Raw genomic sequence first — 19249 nt, 5'->3', positions numbered from 1 at the left:
TCTTCTAAACCTAACTAATTAGTAATTCGTAATTAATTTCACATTTTACAACAAACATTTGGAAGATTACTGTAAGATTGATTGTGTAAGATTACAAGTATCAGTTATTTCTCCACTCTCTTATATTTACATACATTTACATACTTTGAGAAATATATGTAGATATATAAATTTAAATTTTCTTATTACATTTATAAACTTCTTATGACTTTTGAAGTTTATAATATAAGTTTTTTAAAGTTTGTTTCATCGTTTATATTATTTCAACTTGCATTCTTTTAAACATAATTTGAGTATCGTGTTTGAAGTTTAAACTTTATTCATTTTCCTATCACTTTTATTATTACTTGATTAGTTTTCAATTTTTATTATTAATATTATTCGCTTATTCAACCATTTTTGGCAGACATTGTTTTAATAAAATTTCAACTACAAAATACTATGATATTCTGTCATATTTTTTAGTATCGTCGTATTCAAAAAATTTATGGGTAGTTTCTGGAGGGACAGTAACCTTTTTATACCTACACACTTTTATGCAAGAATTGCGACTATTAATTCAACATATTTATGAATTCTATTTTGTTTTCTCAGTTTGTATTGATTGTATAATCACCGTATCATATTTGTTGTAATTGTTGCAAAACCGACTTAATTTAGCTATTACTTGCTAATTATTTGAAATTTACATCTAATCCCTTTTACATCTGTTTTTTTTTAAATTTATTAGACTGGCAGAAAACCTTTTTCTCATGATATGAAGTTTAAAAGTTACAGTTGTTTGAAAAAGTTTGAAAACCTTTACAGTTGTTTTATTTTCTCTCTTAATTTATTTCAACTACACAAAACACTTTTTTCATGATATGTAGTTTGAAAGTTAGAATGGCAAATGTTGTTATACGTTAAATAAAAATCAATTTTCTGTGCTAAGACTTTTTTACTACCCGGGCAACGCTGGATAGCACAGCTAGGCTTGGGGCCGTGGCGTCACTCGGGGATGCGCGGGAGACCTTTTTCGCCCCGAGTACAGCAAGAATCTCCAGGCACGGCTTTCCGGATGAATGAGTTGGCGAGTGCAAGGCGATGAATTGCAAAGCGATTGAGTGCCAGGCGATTGATTGCGAGTGCGAGGTAATTGGTTGCGAGACGATTGGTTGCAAGTGCAAGGTGATTGATTGCAAGGTGAGTGCGAGGTGATTGATTGCAAGGCGAGTGCGAGGCAATTGATTGCGAGGCGGGTGCGAGGCGATTGATTGCGAGGCGATTGATTGTGAGGCGATTGATTGCAAAGAGAGTGCAAAATGACTGATTGCGAGGCGGGTGCGGGCCGGTTGATTGCAAGGCGATTGATTGCGAGTGCGAAGCGATTGATTGCGAGGCGAGAGAAAGAGCCCGATTGTCAACTGCTTGGCAGGTAAAGATTGGTCAGCCGAGACGGGGGCTCAGCAGCAGAAGTGCGCGATCGTCAACTGTAAATATAGGCGGGTATGAACGGATGCATGAATCTAGACACATGAATCTAGATAATTTACTAGATTTTACACGCATCTAGCTGTAAAACACATTGCAGATTTCCATTGTTCTCCCCAACATTGACATGTATATGTGCATGCATACTCTGATCAGGACAACAATTTCAGTAGACTGCATATTTGGAGTTGTTTACAGTATGAAAGACAACTCTCAATAAACCTTATGCTGCACGTGAATCTGTTCCTGTAGGCGGGTAATGCAGCTAGTATATATATATATATCCATATGTTGGCGGATGCCGGGCCCCGAATTTATTCATGATGTTTTATATACTCGCATATAATTACACTTATATATATTTTGCATATTGTGTCTGTCTTTACTATGTGTCTTACTAGCATATAATTACTCTTATATATTTTGCATATTGTGTCTGTCTTTATTACATGTCTTATCGCTAATACATGTACTTTGTTAGTTTGGCCGCAAATAAGCCAACGTGTTAACGACTCTATTAATCGTTATACTTATACAGCTTCCTACCCGGTTCCATTATATGGGCCACTGAAAAGATATGTGTATATAGGGAATCCTCTCGATAAGTGGGCAGAGTAATTGCATCTTCACAACTAATGGAATTGCTTTCGGAATAAAACGAACACAAAACCACACTCATTTTTCTTCCATTTATGCAACATTTATCACAATCTAGATTGTGCCTGAGTATAGGTTGGCAGAATCTTTTCAAAATATTATACATTATACTATTGACATATATAGTATAACTAGCTGTGCTCCTTGCCATTGCCCAGGTATTAAAAATCAGCTTATAAACAATGAGAAGTAATGAGAAGTGCCTGCATCGCACAGTGCGATGCCTGCACAGCATCGCACTGTCAAACTGTAGGGTGCAAGATCAAATCTTCTTCGGTCCGCAGTTTTTATTCCAAGATTTTAATAACTATAGCCGGAGGGACACAAATACACACATATTCACATACTTTGAGAAATATATACATTTTTATAGATATGTAATATGGAAAGTACTTAGCTGATGGTTAATCATGACATATGTTAAATTATATATATACACTGTATATGCCTGTGTGTCTATGTTGTCAGTATATGAGGATTTAATAACAGTTTAAATGTTTAATTTAAATAAAAATTTAAAATTAATAATTTAATAAATATAATTTTGTTGAAACTTCTTATGATATGAATGAACTATAAACAGCTTGACAACATCTGTGAACAAATAATACAAACTGCTAATTTGTAAAAACCTTTTTCAGTTGGCATATTAATTTTTAAAAATTAAGCAGGTGATTCAAAAAATACTTTTGTTGACTGTGAAAAAAAATTATTTTTTTTACCTTGTCATACTTCCTTAGCAGTTTATCATAGTAGTTCATTGTTGGAGAGAAGGGGCAGATATTTTAGAGTGAAAGTCTCCTTATTTTAGCTGAAAGAGAACTCTGAAACCATCTCTGTTATTTATTCTATAAGCTATAGACCTACATGCTTTTTATTGTTGACAAATGTTCTTCTGATTTGTTGCTTACTAAAATGTTTATGGCAGCCAGATATATCTCACATCATTGATAGTGTTTAAAACTTGAAATTCATTGCAGCCGATGCTGACGATGAACCCAAATAATGATGAAATGATAAGTTACTCTTGTGCAGCATGGGTGCTCGCAGGTAAAGTTTCCAAGTGCGTTTTTATACCAGACATTAAGGGGGATGTTCTTCTCAGCGAGAGTAGCAAGGTCATCACTCAAGGTGTTATTGATGAAGGGTGAGTCATCTAGAAATATAGTTTTCAAGTGGTGATATACTTCTTAAACCATAACTGCCACGTACAACTTTAATCGTATGTTCTAGGTAAATCAGACACGCTGATTCCGATTTTGTACTCAAAATAAAGATTAATCCATTAACTTTCAAAGTCATGAAGGATTTTTAAAGTGCTTCAATATCCGTCTCAAAACAACACAATCGGCCCATAAGCTCCGCTCATAAATATGTGATGTAGCCTAGCTTTTTAGGAGCAGAAGTTAGAAATGTTTAGTCCGATTTAGAATAATAGAGATGGGTGTCTTAAAACCCATTATTATCTAAATTCAGCCTTCGAAATAATCTCTGTCTTTTATGAAAAGTAGATAAACTATTTAAGATTAGTCGTAGCTTGTTAAAGGATATCTAATAGGCTGAACGCCAAGAAAAATGAGCTCCAAAAGTGCAATTTTGTCACAAGCTTTTAAGCTTGTGCAACAAGTTTTTAAGCTTGTTGTGCCGATTGTGTTGCTTTCGAAACAGATATTGAAACGCTTGAAAAAATCCTTTATGACTTTGAAAGTTAGGCATTTCAAAAAGCAGTCATTGACTGAGGTCTTTAGTTTTTTTAAGTACCAATTAGTATTATCAAATGTAAACTTATTGCAATTATCAAGTACATAAATATATACTTGAAAAAATAACTGATCAGGAGACAGGTAACAATCCTTGCTGCTGGACTTGAGAAAAGCTGCGGCAATATCAAATATTAAAGTGTTTGGCTGTGAAGCGATGAGCAATGCCTATGCTTCATTTTTTGTTAAACTACTCTTTGTGTGGTAGAGAAACAATCAGTTTAACATCGCTAAGCAATGATTAAGGTTTCATTGAAAGTTTGGTATGATGGAAAAAATATAAATTTTATAAATCTGCATGACAATATATTTAAAAAAAAAGTTTTTTATTTGTTTTTAGGTATTCTAATGAACCAATAATAGGCCTATAGTTTAAATTTTAACTAGCATTTGTTAAAGTAATTTTTCATCAATCAGAGACAGAAAAAAGTCATTAAATTTTACTTATGTCAAATCATCTTTGTTAATCTAAACTGTTCAGGTACTGTAAAACCTCTATTTAACCTCTGCGCCACTATTATTTAAGCACCACCTTTAATACATGTAAAATGCAGTTATAGGAGAAGGTTTGAAAAATATAGTGCTACTTTTTAATTGAACACTACCTCTATTTAACAGCCACTTTGACATTCTTTGACCTTTATGAACCCATAATAGATTTTGATAAGAAAAGTGTCCTCGAAATAGTACTAATAATGACTCGATTAAATATACAACAATTGATTCTTCTGTTGTTGCCATGGCTCTAGTAACAGTGTACCTGAAAAGACTGATCATCAAAGTCACCTGAACTACACCCTGATTTGAAGTCACTAAGATCTAAATCCTATCCATTGTCTTCAGATTAGTCAATAATGTGTAGATTATAGTCTGTCTTGAAAAATTTAAAAGTTTTGATGAACGATGAGAATACTCTTCAGTAACACTGTATTATGTAATAGCAGTCATTGCTGTGGCATTCCTAAGTCGGTTTTCTGACTCCAAAGATTTATGGTTTTTTTTCTATAAAACTTTAAAAAGGTCACATTGAAATAATTAATAACTGCATTCGGGTGATATTTTTATCACTGAAAGTCGTTCCTTGTCTAACTTGGTCTGATATATCATTGCTTATGAAAAACGGTTCAGCAAGAATGCTGAGGTCAACGGCATTAATGTCACTTCACTCAAGGAAGAACCCAAAATATAGGTAACATTAGCATCGCTTCACTTAAAAAAGAGTTAATTTATCTTCTCAAAATTCTGATGAGCTATTCGAAAATACAGCGCAACCCTCTATTTGAACATCACTCTAATAAAATGTCACTATAGGGGAAGGGTTGCAAAATAGAGCACTATGGTGTTCAAGCAGTTGTTTCACAGTATGTTGAGTTATTTTTGTTATTCTAAACTCTTCAGGCATAGCAACTTGCCAACTAACATAGCTTCATGTTAGGAAGTAGATTGACAAGTAAGAAAGTTGACAGGAGCAATGTGGTGCAAGTTGAGGATGAAGATTCCGAAGCTACATAATGATAAAAAACAACATTCTTTTTTATTCTGTTGCAGGGTTCAGTACTTGATGATTCTAGGCTCAGTCAATACCATGATCAGAAACTGCATTCTAAATGACAAAGTTGACTTTCCACCAATAAAGCTTTTCTTAAATGTGGCACAGATTGTCTCCAGAGGCTTCAAAGAAAACTTGAAGGAATACTTTCACGGAATGGCCTTTGTAAGAAGAGAAATATGTTTCTTCCCACACTAGGCCTATATTCTCCTCATTGCCTACGCTTTTTCATTTGCTTCATACACTATCATTGCAGTTGAGCCAAACTTTGAAAAACTGTTAAAAATGAGGATTTTTGTAAAATGTCAACACTAAAGTACCATGATGTGTTTTTTGAGCAAGTCATCAAGAGTTATCGGTTCTTCATTAAAATGGTTTTCTTTCTGTGACTGGTAGTGCAGAAATTACTTTTACACATCATTCATGCAGAAGAGATGGTTTATCTTAGTGTCACTTTTAAACTCGCATCATATATAATCTCCTCCATCATATTGTAAAGGTTTTGTGCGACCTTCACTTTTCCTCCACTAGTACAGGACTTGGTGCATGAGTTTATACATATATTTCTGCATAGTTCATAAGTTGTACCAGAATGATCAAGTAACAGGCAATGAACAGGCCCAGAACAGCTCTGCTCTTCTACATAAATGTTTGAGCTTATATATAGCTAGCAAGCTTCGCCTCCGTTCTACTTGGCTGGACTCGGCACGGCTTGGCCCAGCTCGGCTTGGTCTTGACTCGGCACGGCTCTGGCTTGGCTTGGTCTTGACTAGGCATGGCTCTGGCTTGGCTTGGCTTTGACTAAACGTAAGGGGACGCCATCCACCACAATATTGTTTAAAGAGTTTACACATATGCAGAAGAGTATCAATGATAAGAAGTCACCTTGATAGATGTTACGCCTGATTATTACATCCACCAGCTTTTTTCCATTGGCCTCTAGTTTTGTCTTCCAGTGGGTCATGGACATTTTTTGATGAGCTCTGTTATAAATGTGTCACCTGTCATAGATGTGTTGAAACAACTATTTCAACACATCTATGACAGGTGTGTTGAAATAGTTATTTCAACACTAGTTATTTATAATAATCAGCACTTTCCAGAGCCTAGAGTTCTGTTAGCAGTAGGCCTGACTACTTATCCGTTATATGACATTTTTTATTCATTAACTATTATTTAGTTATTTATTATTTTTATTTAGTTTATTTATACTTTTATTGCTATTTAGCTGTATAGTTATTTATTTATTATTTGATTTGTTTATATATTTGCTAAAATATTCACTTATGTATATCTTTATTAGTATATTCATTTATTTACATATTTATCAATATAATTAATAAGGTTTAGTTATACATTTACATGTATGTGAATATTACTTTAGTTACATATTTAATAGTGTAATTATTAATTAATGTGTTTATTTAATAATATATTTATCTATTTGGGTATTTAGTAATGTATTCAATTATTTATATGTGAATTATTATATTCATTTAGTTATATGTTTATTTATATATATATTTATATACAGAAACGGAAGTTTAAAACTTATGGTTAAAACAGTTTTATTACTAATAGTTTCATGCTCTGAAGGAGCAATCATCAGCAATATATATATATACATATATATAAAACTATGTGTACTAAAAAACTACAAGTTTTGTTAAAACATTTTATTACTTAAAGTAATAAAATGTTTTAACAAAACTTGTAGTTTTTAAGTACACATAGTTTTATATCAGCCCTGTTTTTACTCAAAACATTGAGCACTCTTTTTACTAATGTGTATAAATATAACTTAATAACTTATATATATACATATATATAAAACTATGTGTTCTAAAAAACTACAAGTTTTGTTAAAACATTTTATTACTTAAAGTAATAAAATGTTTTAACAAAACTTGTAGTTTTTAAGTACACATAGTTTTATATCAGCCCTGTTTTTACTCAAAACATTGAGCACTCTTTTTACTAATGTGTATAAATATAACTTAATAACTTATATATATACACATATATATATATACACACATATATATATATATATATGTATATATATATATATATATATATATATATATATATATATATATATATATATATATATATATATATATATATATATATATATATATATATATATATATATATTGGTTTTTATTTATTAATTTGGATAATGAGTCACCTTGATAAATGCCCCACCTGAATTTTACATTCACCAGATTTTTTCCATTGGCTTCTAGTTCTGTCTCCCAGTAGATCATCGACATCAAAAGCGTAGAGTGCTGTTAGCAGTAGGCTTGATTACTTGTTCATTATATGTGTACATTTTTTTACTCATTTATTATTTTTTAGCTATTTATTATTTTATTTGTTTTTATATTTATTAATATATTCACCTATTTATATATCTTTATTAGTATATTTATTTACATATTTATCAATAAATTTATTAATGTTTAGTTACATATTTATTAAAATATTGTTTTAGTTACATATTTAATAATATATTCATTTATTTATTAACATATTTATTTGATAATATATTTATCCATTTGGGTATTTAGTAATGTATTCATTTATTTATACGTTTATTAATGTATTCATTTATTTATATTTTTATTGATATATATTTATCTATCCATTTACTTTTTCTTATTAATTTGGTAATTATATATACTTGTTTATATATATATATATATATTTATATATATATATAAAAAAATTGTTTCCTCACCCCGGATACCCCGTATGGGTGGTAAATTCTGCTCTAACTCGGGTCTCCTACCAGAGACCTGGGAGTTTGAGCACTCGCCTCAAGGTCTTAGCTGTTCCCAATAGCGCACTTTTCTGCAACTCACCTTAGTTGATTGTTGTTGGTATTTGGGCAAGCCACATTTTATGCGCCGGTGTTATTGCGCCCAGTGCCCCAATGACTACTGGGATTACAGTTGTTCTTACATTCCAGCATTTTTCAATTTCTTCTCCAAGAGGGAGATATTTCTCTACCTTTTCTTTTTCTTTGCTGGCTATATTGTAGTCATTGGGCACTGCTATATCTATTATAGTAGCCCTCTTGTTCTTCTTGTCTACCACCACTATATCTGGTTGGTTTGCTAGGACATGCTTGTCAGTTTGGATGTAGAAGTCCCAGAGGATCTTAGCGCGGTCATTTTCATTGACCTTACCAGGAGCTTCCCACCAGTGTTGTGGTTTATTAAGGCCATACTCATCACATAGACTTCTATACACAACACCTGTGACATGATTATGCCGCTCAGTGTATGCATTCCCTGCTAGCTGCTTGCATCCACTGATGATGTGTTGGATGGTCTCAGGTGCATCTTTGCACAGTCTGCATCTAGGATCGTCTCTAGTGTGATAGATTTTCGTTTGGAGTTATATATATATATATATATATATATATATATATTTATACATATATTTATGTCTATTTGTATAATATGATGTCAGTACATTAATTTCGAAAATTGAATGCTTAATAAAAGCTTATTATAATATGGTTTAAATTTTTTACAACTTGAATGAACTACAAACAGCTTGAAAAAACTTTTGAAGAAATAATAAGAACCGTTAATTTGAAAAAAACTGCAAAGTTGAGATATTAATTTTCAAAAACTGAGTGGATTAGTTAAAAACATTTTAGGATGTATTTATTAGGGACAGCGTACGTCCCCTCATTATTACCTTGATTCATATTTCTCTAGACTGCTTATGGAATGACAGACACATTCATTATTGCTACGACATCACTATATGACACGAAGGAAAGTGAAGAAGCCCGTATGCAAGCCAGACTTGTGGTAAAGCCCAACACACAGGTTTGTAACATTCAATACTGACTGTGAAGTTCAATGCTGATAGGCATTAACTATTTAGCAGAAGAAAGCAACTCCTGATTTCATGTCAAGTTTGGGTTTTAGTTTACAATATCTTTTGTAATCTACATGAATTTTTTATTAGCCACTTTAAGTAATGCTCAATAAAATATTCCTATTGTCATAATAAAAAGTGAATTGTTGTGTTGAATAACCACTTTTTCTCTGTGTTAAGCTCGAAGCCTTGCTGAGATACTAGCTCCTTTTAATGTTTACTTTGTTATATATCAAACCTTTAAAATCATGAAAGTTTGTCTCATGACCAAACGAGCGGAGCGAAGTTTGAGAGTTTTTATGATAAAGCATGTGCACACAACATACAAAAATTATTCATCAACAACATCGCAAACCCTTGTTTTGAAATCTCATCGACAAATTTAACCATCGTTTTGTAGAGTCGTTAAAGTATAATAACGATACAAAACACATATACATGTAAGCCTATTTAAATATGTTACCAAGTCTTTGTAAATTGTCGACAGTCTCATAAAACTTACCCATCTGATTGGATTATACACAAATAGACTGATTAATTTGGCCGAAAATCGTCACAAAACGCTTGAAAAGCTTGGTTTAATAAAAATTAAGACCGGAAATTGAAACGCCGAGGAACAGAGAATAGAACGATAAAGTCTTGCGCAATTCACAAAAAAAACGTGCACTTTTCACCAGTCTATAGCATTGTTTCCAAGGTTTCGGCAATTAACATAGGATTACAGAAATCGTTTCATTCTTGTCGTTTTCAATTTTTTCATTTTCAATTTCATTTGCTGACACATTTGAGTACTTCCGTATTCTAACTGATGTCCAATGAAGTATAAGTAAAGGAAATGACGATGATATTTTTTAACAGTTCTTATGAGATTATTACAATAATTGATTATAATTTTGGATGACTACAGAACAATGACTACGTAGTACAGATTTTCAAAAAATCTAATGCAGTGTATGTAGCCTAAAGGGAAAGACAATGATATTTTTTTCTAACGGTTCTAATGAGATTATGACAATAATTAATTATAGGTTTAGATGACTGCAGAACAATGGCTACGTAGTACAGATTTTCTAAAAATCTATATCAGTGCATTTTACTTCTAATATTGGCCGATATTGCATTTCTCTTTTTGCAGGAGGAGAGATAGAAACATATAATCTTTTCCTTTCATTATTGCTATTTGTTGTATATAATGTAATAACACCCGCACCCAGTACATTACAGCTACCATTGCAGTTATCCTATTTGACTGCTAATATTGCATTTCTCAACCATCAGTACCCTTTCTTTTTTCCAATATCACTTTGGTCGTGGGCTGTATGACAGTGAAAGTTCTAGTGTATTAGTAGCAAAATAAACAGTAGCAAAAACTACAAACCAAAAGCTTTGCAACTTTTTAATACAAAACTCCACTTAAATGATTTGTTGTTTTGCATTCAAGGCTGTCTTGAATGCAAAACACCAAAATTCATTTGTCATTTGTACAGTTATTACTGCTATTTGGCGTTCCCTGTACAAACATGCAGCTGCATTACGACATCAGACTAAGTTCTGTTTTGCTTTTTTAGTTAAGGATTGTTGACACTAATGGTGAGGTGGTAGACATCGGTAAAGATGGCATGGTGCAAGTGAAAACTTACAGTCGCTTAAAAGAATACAGGAAACAAGAGCAATTGACAAAAGATCTATTCACGGAAGATGGATTTGTTAAAACAGGGTAAGGAATGCATTGTTATAAATTGTCTGCACCTTGATTTTTAGCTGTTTTAGCAAAAATAGGAATTTGCGTGACTCCTACAATCTTTCTCTTTATAAAACTGGAATTATTTGTGTAATCATCTTATCTACTACAAGAATCCATCTGGCTGCCTGAGACCAAAATTGGAAGATAACATAAAGGATTGCTTTGCATGGGACCTGAACTCAAGACATTCAGCTCTGTAGTCAGTTGCTCTAAGGTCTGAATTCATTTGAGCTTCATCACAAACTATAATATATCTATTTATATTAGTAAACTACACGCTGTCATTGTGTGCGCGTGCGCGCTTGCTCATCGAAGCTGCAAACAACTATGCTCTGTGTCTTCTGTCAGGTTGCTAATATTATGTAGTTTCAAACTTCCATCTATTTTTGGAGAACTAGCTTCTTAAATCTTGAGCCTTCATCTGACTAGCAACTCAAGAATGTACTTTCGCATGCATAAAGGACAATTGCCCTTTATGAATCTGATACCGGATTGTTGTTGTAAAAGCAGTGTGGCACTCTGTGTTGAAAATTTACAAACATGCTGTGGGCCATATGATTAAAAATTGAATAAATTCTGGACTTAATGCCAGTTTATGATACGAGGTGGAAACATTACATTAGTTCAATTACATCTGTACATTTACTGTGCGAATTACATCAGTTCAATTACATGCAAGTGCACCGAATTGTTTTGCGATTTTATAATAATCATTATTCTTATAAAACCACTATTGTGAAGGCAAACTATCTGTATGCAGCGATATGGGAATGATGTATGAAGATGGCACATTCATCATCAAAGGTAGAACAGCAGATGCTATTAGATACAAAGTCCAGGGAGATGTTATATATCCTGGGCCAATAGAAGAGGCCATGTCACAACACCCTGCTATCGACGACATATCGGTCAGTTTATGTCACCAAACAATGGTCAAAATGCGTGTGTGTGCATGTGTGTGTGTGCGCGTGTGCGTGTGCGTGTGTGTGCGTGTGCGTGTGTGCGAGCGTGTGCGCGTGCGTGTGTGCGTGTGTGCATCTGTTAGTCATTGTGATCGCTATGCGTTTCCACATTTTTTACCCGATTTCATCCAAACTTTCCACGCATATGCTCTATGCCTTCTACCAAGTCACTAGAAATACTTGGTTTCAAAACTCTGTCTGATTCCTAAGATTTGGCCCCTTAAACACCGTCCTGTGGGCAACCTGATTAAAAATTAAACAATCCCAAGCATTGCCAGGCATACTGCTAGCTAACACTGAAGTAGATGAATAAGATTTACCTAAATAACCAGCAACCACAGTTTACCTAAGGTAATTTTTTTTTAAGTTTGCTATTATAATTGAAATATTTCCATTCATTATTTTTAGCTAACATGAAGAAATCAACTCTTGTTCAAACAAGGCTTTGAAAAGGCTGTCATAGCTGTCAGTGTGGCTAAAGCTCTGACGCTAAAGATGCTAGAATGATGCAATAATGAGATGAACAATTTGCTATCTCACAAAACTACGCTAACTTTTTTCCTTAACTGAAAACTTTTTTTACAACTGACAAGAAAATAATTTTGATACTACTTTCCTTCAGCATTACAACTATCATAAACCATCATATGAAAACGTTTAGACTAATAAACAATTTGTTAAGACTTAAACATTTTTAGACGATTTAGACAGCATTTAGCAGAACCTGCCTATGAAATACAAAACAACGATCATATCTACGTTCTTAGCAACTTAATACAGCATTGTCAATCACGCCGGCTGTTTGAAGGTGTAAAACTCCTGTACTTGCTTAAAGCTACATGGGACAAAAGCAAACAAATATTTTTATTCACAACTGATAATTTGTCCAAATAAATGTTCATAACATGTTAAGTTAACTAGTTACATAGACAGCTTCATGAATAACTCTATGTAAAAGAGTCACTTTGGTAACCCATACAAATCCTTGTTCGCTCGGAATAACACAGACTGGGCTATTTCTGGACATTGAAAAGTCTGGTCTTTCAAAATTGATTACTGCACTGCAAAATAATAGCATCGATTCTTCCAGAATGACTTATGGTGCAACTGGTGCAAAACTCAGGCGCATGCATTGTGTGCTTTGACTGTCAGGTGAGTCGCCTATTAGTCAAAGCTAGCATTCTTTGAACAAACATGGCGGCATCGTGTAACTGCTCAGACCATGATGTTTTCTGGATGATTGAAATTCAGTTAAAGTTAAGGTCAAAGAAGCGGGGATTGTCTGCCTGCAGAAGTTAACTTGTACTCTCTAGACATCACCCAGTGAGGGCATTCCACAGAGCTCATTGTAAAGATAAACATGCTCATCGTTCATCAACCTCTCTGCTATTATTAGCTACAAATTCTAAACTGCTTTAACACTGAAGCCTGAGACTGAGAAAATTCAGGGAGTTGTTTTCCCACCTGATCCTATGCTCTAGTATACTCAGCTGCATAGTTTCCCTTTGTTTTGACCACTCCGGTTCAGATAGGAATGTGAATTTTTAGCCATGTTTACCAGTTTTAGAAATGTGATGTTTTTAGTATAAGTTCTAAGTTTGAACATCTATTAAACTACTAACTCTTGAGGTATTGCCAAAATATTGAGTGTATTTTTGTATCAATATTTTGGCAAGTCACATAGTTTAGATGAAACTTAGCTTCATAAAATATAATCAAGATGGCATAAAAAACTAATCACTCTATTCCACTCTTGAGACTACTAGTTGTGACAGAAAGATTTACATCTGGTCATAATGTTCACAATTCTATTTTCAGGTGATAGCTGGGTCAACCAATGACTACTATGGTGATGAACTGATTTACTGTATCAAGTAAGTTCTATGTCAATGTTTGCAGCAATTTTTGACAGCGTAATTTACTTCTATGGTGTGAGGAAAGCTATGAAATTGAGAACTTAATACTCCGTAAGGCAGAATTGTTACAGCAAGTTTAAAATTATGTCTATAAAGTACAAAACAGTAACTTCTTATGTTTTTTGGCTTGGCTGCAAGTTCCATGTCAACGGAGCTTGCATCAATAAAGTGTCTGTGTCTATAGATTTTTTTGACACTAGTTAGAAAATAAGTTTAGTAACTAGGGGACTTTTGATAGGTCAAAAATAGAGTCTATCATGTAGTAATAAGGGCACAAAAACATCTTGTTTTGAAAAAAATATTTACCTTATACATGGGACAGTTTTCAAAAATTCAGAAGATAAAACTTAATCTGTTGAAATGGCTTTAGTAATTGAATAAATAACATTTCCTTAAAGACAGTAATATTACTTATTAACTTATATTATTAGTAATAGTAATAATTATGATAATATGACCAGTAAATTTGATAGTTTTTATTTCCTAAAAAAATCCAATAATACAAGTTACTCATGAAGTCATTGTTTACATAAATATAATTTAAAAACATTTTTTGAAGCTTTTATTCAATGGTTAAATATGGGAAAAATTTAAGTTGCACCAATATTTTTATAATTTTGAAAACTGAAAATGTTTTTGAAAATAACTGTAGTAATTCAATATTTTTACACAAGTTTTACATGCAAAATCATTGTAGTTTTGTAATTCAAAATATGTATAATTAATTTGAAATAGTTTCAGACTGATGAAATCATTTCAATTTCTCAAAAATAAACATCTTGACTCATCAATCAAAGTATATTTGGCAGTCATTTGCTGAGGTAAAATAATGGTGAACTATATATGAAGAAAATGGCATAGCGGTGAGATTTGGCTGTATTCCTCTATTAGTATTGTATTAATATTAGTTTAGTATTTGTATTTTATTGCCACATTTATATATTATATATAGTACTTTATTGGCAATAATTTCATTTCACAAATAGAAATGTTTTTTCAAATTAGGCCATACAACAATAGTAAAACAACAAAAAAAGAGTAAAAAGCAAAAATTAGCCATTGCAATTGAATAAATAGTCTGACAAATAGTGTTTAAAATGCCTTTCTCTGCTAAGAGAACGGATATTTGGTGGAAAATTGTTAAAGCAGCTGGCAATGACATTTCACGTTGTAAGAGACTTAGCTGTTTTAGGCTAAAAGCGGAAGCGATGAGACCAACAGAGGAAGCATTACTAGCATATAACACAACACATCAGGTAAGAAATTAGGTTAAAATTTTATTTTATTTTAAATTTACAGACAAGCTCGCGTTAAATTTAAAACTTATTTCACTCAGTATTTTTACTAATTTATTGTAAGTAAAGTGGAATATCTGCTTTATTTACAATTGCACACATACGCTCTGTGCTTTTTGCTAGGCCACTAAAATATTTGGGTTCCGAACTCCATGATTCTATAGAAGACCAGCCTTGTAAACATCCACCTGCTGACTATCTGATTAAGAATGAGAGATATTCTGGGCATCACTGAGACTACTGCTGGTAGCAATTAAATTAAGGGCAAATAATTTTATTCCTTTTACATCAGAGAGTAGTTGAGGTAATACTTGATCAGTTACACGTCTGAAGATTGATAGGAAACCTGCCATGTCATACGATGGAGCTAAAGGTAGCAATGAACTGAGCACTATTTGTTGTATCCCACAACATGTTTAATACAAATATGTGTAATTTTTTGGTTAATATAGTTGGATGAAACTCAGAGACCCTGCAGACTGATTTTTATGGAAGAACTTTACTATACCGACAATTCTCGAAAGGTAAATAAATACTTTACGTTAGAACTTTAGATTTCATATTATAGCTTTAGACTTCATGTTATAGATTTATATTTTATATTATAGCTTTACACTTCATATTCTAGTTTTAAACCTCATGTTATAGCTTTAGACTTCATATTATAGCTTTAAACTTCATATTATAGCTTTAGACTTCATGTTATAGCATTAGATTTCATATTATAGCTTTGCACTTCATTTTATGGCTTTAGACTTCATATTATAGCTTTAGACTTCATGATATAGCTTTAAACCTCATGTTATAGCTTTAAACTTCATATTATAGCTTTAGACTTCGTTTTATAGCTTTAGACCTTTTGTTATAGCTTTAGACTTCATATTATAGCTTTAGACCTCATGTTATAGCTTTAGACTTCATGTTATAGCTTTAGAGTTCATATTATAACTTTGGGCTGCATGCTATACTTTTAGACTTTTGTAGGGTTTGCATATTAAAAGGACAGTTGTTCATACTAGGATTGACACAATATACTGGCTGACATAAAAACAATTAGGGTTTAAGGACATTTGCACGGCTTTGCTTAAATTTATGTAAAACAATAAATGTGGACAAGAGGCTCTTTATAGTGGGGTCATTTAGCATCTACATTTTGATTTTAAATCTATTTATAGTTTAGGAATATTAAATTGATTTAAAAAGATTAAAAAAGAGAGTAGCCGTGTGTATACTTATTTATTTTATTCATAGTAAAAACAACAGTCAGCCTGCTCAATTCTTTACTTAACAAGTTAAGTAAGCCAAGTAGTCTTTTTTAAATATTGCCAGACCACAAAAACAGGAAACTACTCATTTCCAACATTTGCTTGATCTACTGAAACTATCATAAAAACTTATGTGAAAATGATAGTGGAAAAATTTCTATAAAAATATATTACATTCTATTAAATTTCTTACACACTCTAAAACAGTAATCAATCAATTAAATTTAGCAATGAAATGTATTTTGTGAAACTATGAACATGCTCAATATAAAAGCAAGCTTGGTATGCAGAAACAAATTAATAAAACAGTGGTTAGCATAGAGTCACATAAACTGAAGTATAGACTTAACAATGTGTAAGTTTGGCAGTAGATTGATAGAAGTTTACAACGCAGCTCCATTTAACTTGAAATACACTGTAAATATGATTTAGTATAGCCTTACAACTAGAATATGCTCATATCTCTTTCTGCATGAAAAGACAACTCTAACATATTCACTTAGGTAAGCAAGAAGAAGCTAAAAGAGGCAGTACATCAGATGATTGCGAAGGACTTGACAGTTGGGCTCTGTGATTGGTACAGAAATTTTGTAGCAGAGCTGACATCGCAGTAAATGTGCAGAGCTTATTTATGTTGTTTTACAGTTAATTGCTCTTCTATTATTCACAACAATCTTTGTGGATTTTTGGGTAAACCCTTTCAGGAAATATTTTTGGTTTATTTAAAATTCTCTTGGAATATCCTGTTTCCTATGAAAACTATTTTGTGAAATATTTTGATACTACTTGTAAAACCTCTCAAAGGTTAGACCAAAAAATTCATGTCAATGAATTATAATACTCTATTATATTAACTAATTTAATAACTTTTTGTTGATTCCTACTTTTGATTTTATTATTACGAATAGTTCAATAATAATCTATATACTTTGAAAGACGAGCGTGATGAAGTTTTACTAGAAATGAATCTATTCACTATAACATAGCTATAGATAAGCACCAGTCATATGCAATTAGTGTCTCCAAGACATCTGGAGTAGTGTTTGCTATAACAATACTTTGCATATCTAAAGCCATGCGCAAGAAGTTAATAAGCCACAAAACACAATCATACCATCTTATAACTTTTTTCAACATGTCAGACCACAGTGACTGCTGCCACAACGTTATGTCATCAGCTACAAGTAGAAAGATTTATCTGAGAGCGGTAAGATTACTGACTTTACTAGTAATCACAATTTTTTTCTACTTTTTCAGTTAGGTTATAATTTTTTAGTAGGATTTTTATCATTTATGGCTAGACTTCAGTTTTATTTCACAAGATTTTAACGCCATTTTCGATTTAAAAAATACTTGTTTGCTCCTTAATATTATGCCAAAGTTAAAGGTAATAAATTATTACTAAATATATTATTTCTTTTTAGCAACGATATACTTTTTCTCAATAGAACTTTCAGTTCCAAAGGATTTTAATCAAAATTTATTTCAATGCTTTCAACAGACTATTAACAATATACATATGTGGATGACTAAATTGTGTTCTATATTATTTCAATTAGTACGGTAAGAGTCCAGTGCGACATTAAAAAAAGTCATGTGGAACAAGTATGTGTACAATTGCTTTTAGATGTAGAAAAGTGGTTGCGTGGGAAGATGGTGGCTCATTAGCCTGGAATGCAACTACATGGGTTCGAGAAATCAGCGGTGTAATTACTTTTTCGTAAAGCTGTTAGCCTAGCTTCGGACAGACTTGACTCTTATTATAGTAAATATTTTTCAGGTTATGACCTTTTTTCCAAGTTTGAACATATTGAGCTCTAATAGTCAGAATTTATGATAGAATAAAGACTAGTTATTAAAAAGGCTAGTATTAGAAAAGTGCTGTGCTGTCAGTGCTTAAGAGGATAAAAACTATTTGGTGTAACCTTGTGAGAATTTAATGTTTATATTATTAAATATGTTTATCCTTGCTTTTAAATAGAAAATAAATGTCTCACTAGTCAGGTGGCGTAGTTAGAAAATGACTAAACATCCCTGAAGTCAATTCTATATTTCACTGTTTGAAACCAGCCAATCACCGCAAAAATGGCTAGGAAGTAGTCAAGAAAAGGGGCTAGGTGGTTCCACTAGGTTAATAATATTAACTCTTCACTATATTGATGATACGAAGGTATGTAGTAAATATGGAGAGGTTTAAGGCACGAGTCGCAACTGAAAGATGAGAAATACATTCACATGAAGTTGGATAAAACCAGTTATCCTTCCGTCGCGGAAAGGAATGAGAAGTATTAGTGCTACACATATCCAAATCCATGTTGCAGCATTATCAAAATACTTATGGTGCTGAAAGAAAATTATAGCAATAAAATTTTTCATTTTGGGCCAATAAAGAAACTTTTTGGTGCAAATTTACTCATAAGACAGAGCATCAAAGGTCTATGGCAACTTAGCATTCCCTCAGACTATCAGAACTTTACAAATATGAAATATTATGCGTTTATCTTCATGCACACTCAGTTATATATGATTATAATCTGTACCACTTGTAGACAATGTAATCCTATGGTGAACACTCTAGTAAACTCCAACGCCAGCGACAAGATAAATACACAAAAAAACAGGCTGGCTCTACATCTATTATCATCAAATCGTTTGACTCAGTCAAAAATTTTAAGCTCAGACTTTCCTCTACTTGAAATTGTCGGATGTGATGCATCAGTTAGTTCATTCG

General features: G+C 32.4%; 1 protein-coding gene across 1 annotated transcript in view; it reads left to right on the top strand.

The window, feature by feature from the left end:
• Positions 1-17132, top strand: part of LOC137407985 (putative acyl-CoA synthetase YngI) — a 30733-nt gene extending 13601 nt beyond the window's left edge. Inside the window, exons 6-14 of the mRNA XM_068094374.1 lie at positions 3108-3274; positions 5436-5601; positions 9171-9284; positions 10905-11053; positions 11841-11988; positions 13861-13916; positions 15151-15214; positions 15706-15777; positions 17022-17132. Of these exons, the coding sequence (XP_067950475.1) occupies positions 3108-3274; positions 5436-5601; positions 9171-9284; positions 10905-11053; positions 11841-11988; positions 13861-13916; positions 15151-15214; positions 15706-15777; positions 17022-17132 (1047 nt within the window). The remainder of the gene's footprint in view (positions 1-3107; positions 3275-5435; positions 5602-9170; positions 9285-10904; positions 11054-11840; positions 11989-13860; positions 13917-15150; positions 15215-15705; positions 15778-17021) is intronic.
• The last annotated feature ends 2117 nt before the right edge of the window (positions 17133-19249 follow it).

Source organism: Watersipora subatra, chromosome 11 (genome assembly GCF_963576615.1).
Source record: "Watersipora subatra chromosome 11, tzWatSuba1.1, whole genome shotgun sequence".
Classification (NCBI taxonomy): domain Eukaryota; kingdom Metazoa; phylum Bryozoa; class Gymnolaemata; order Cheilostomatida; family Watersiporidae; genus Watersipora; species Watersipora subatra.
This window is presented reverse-complemented; position numbering and strand designations above follow the sequence as displayed.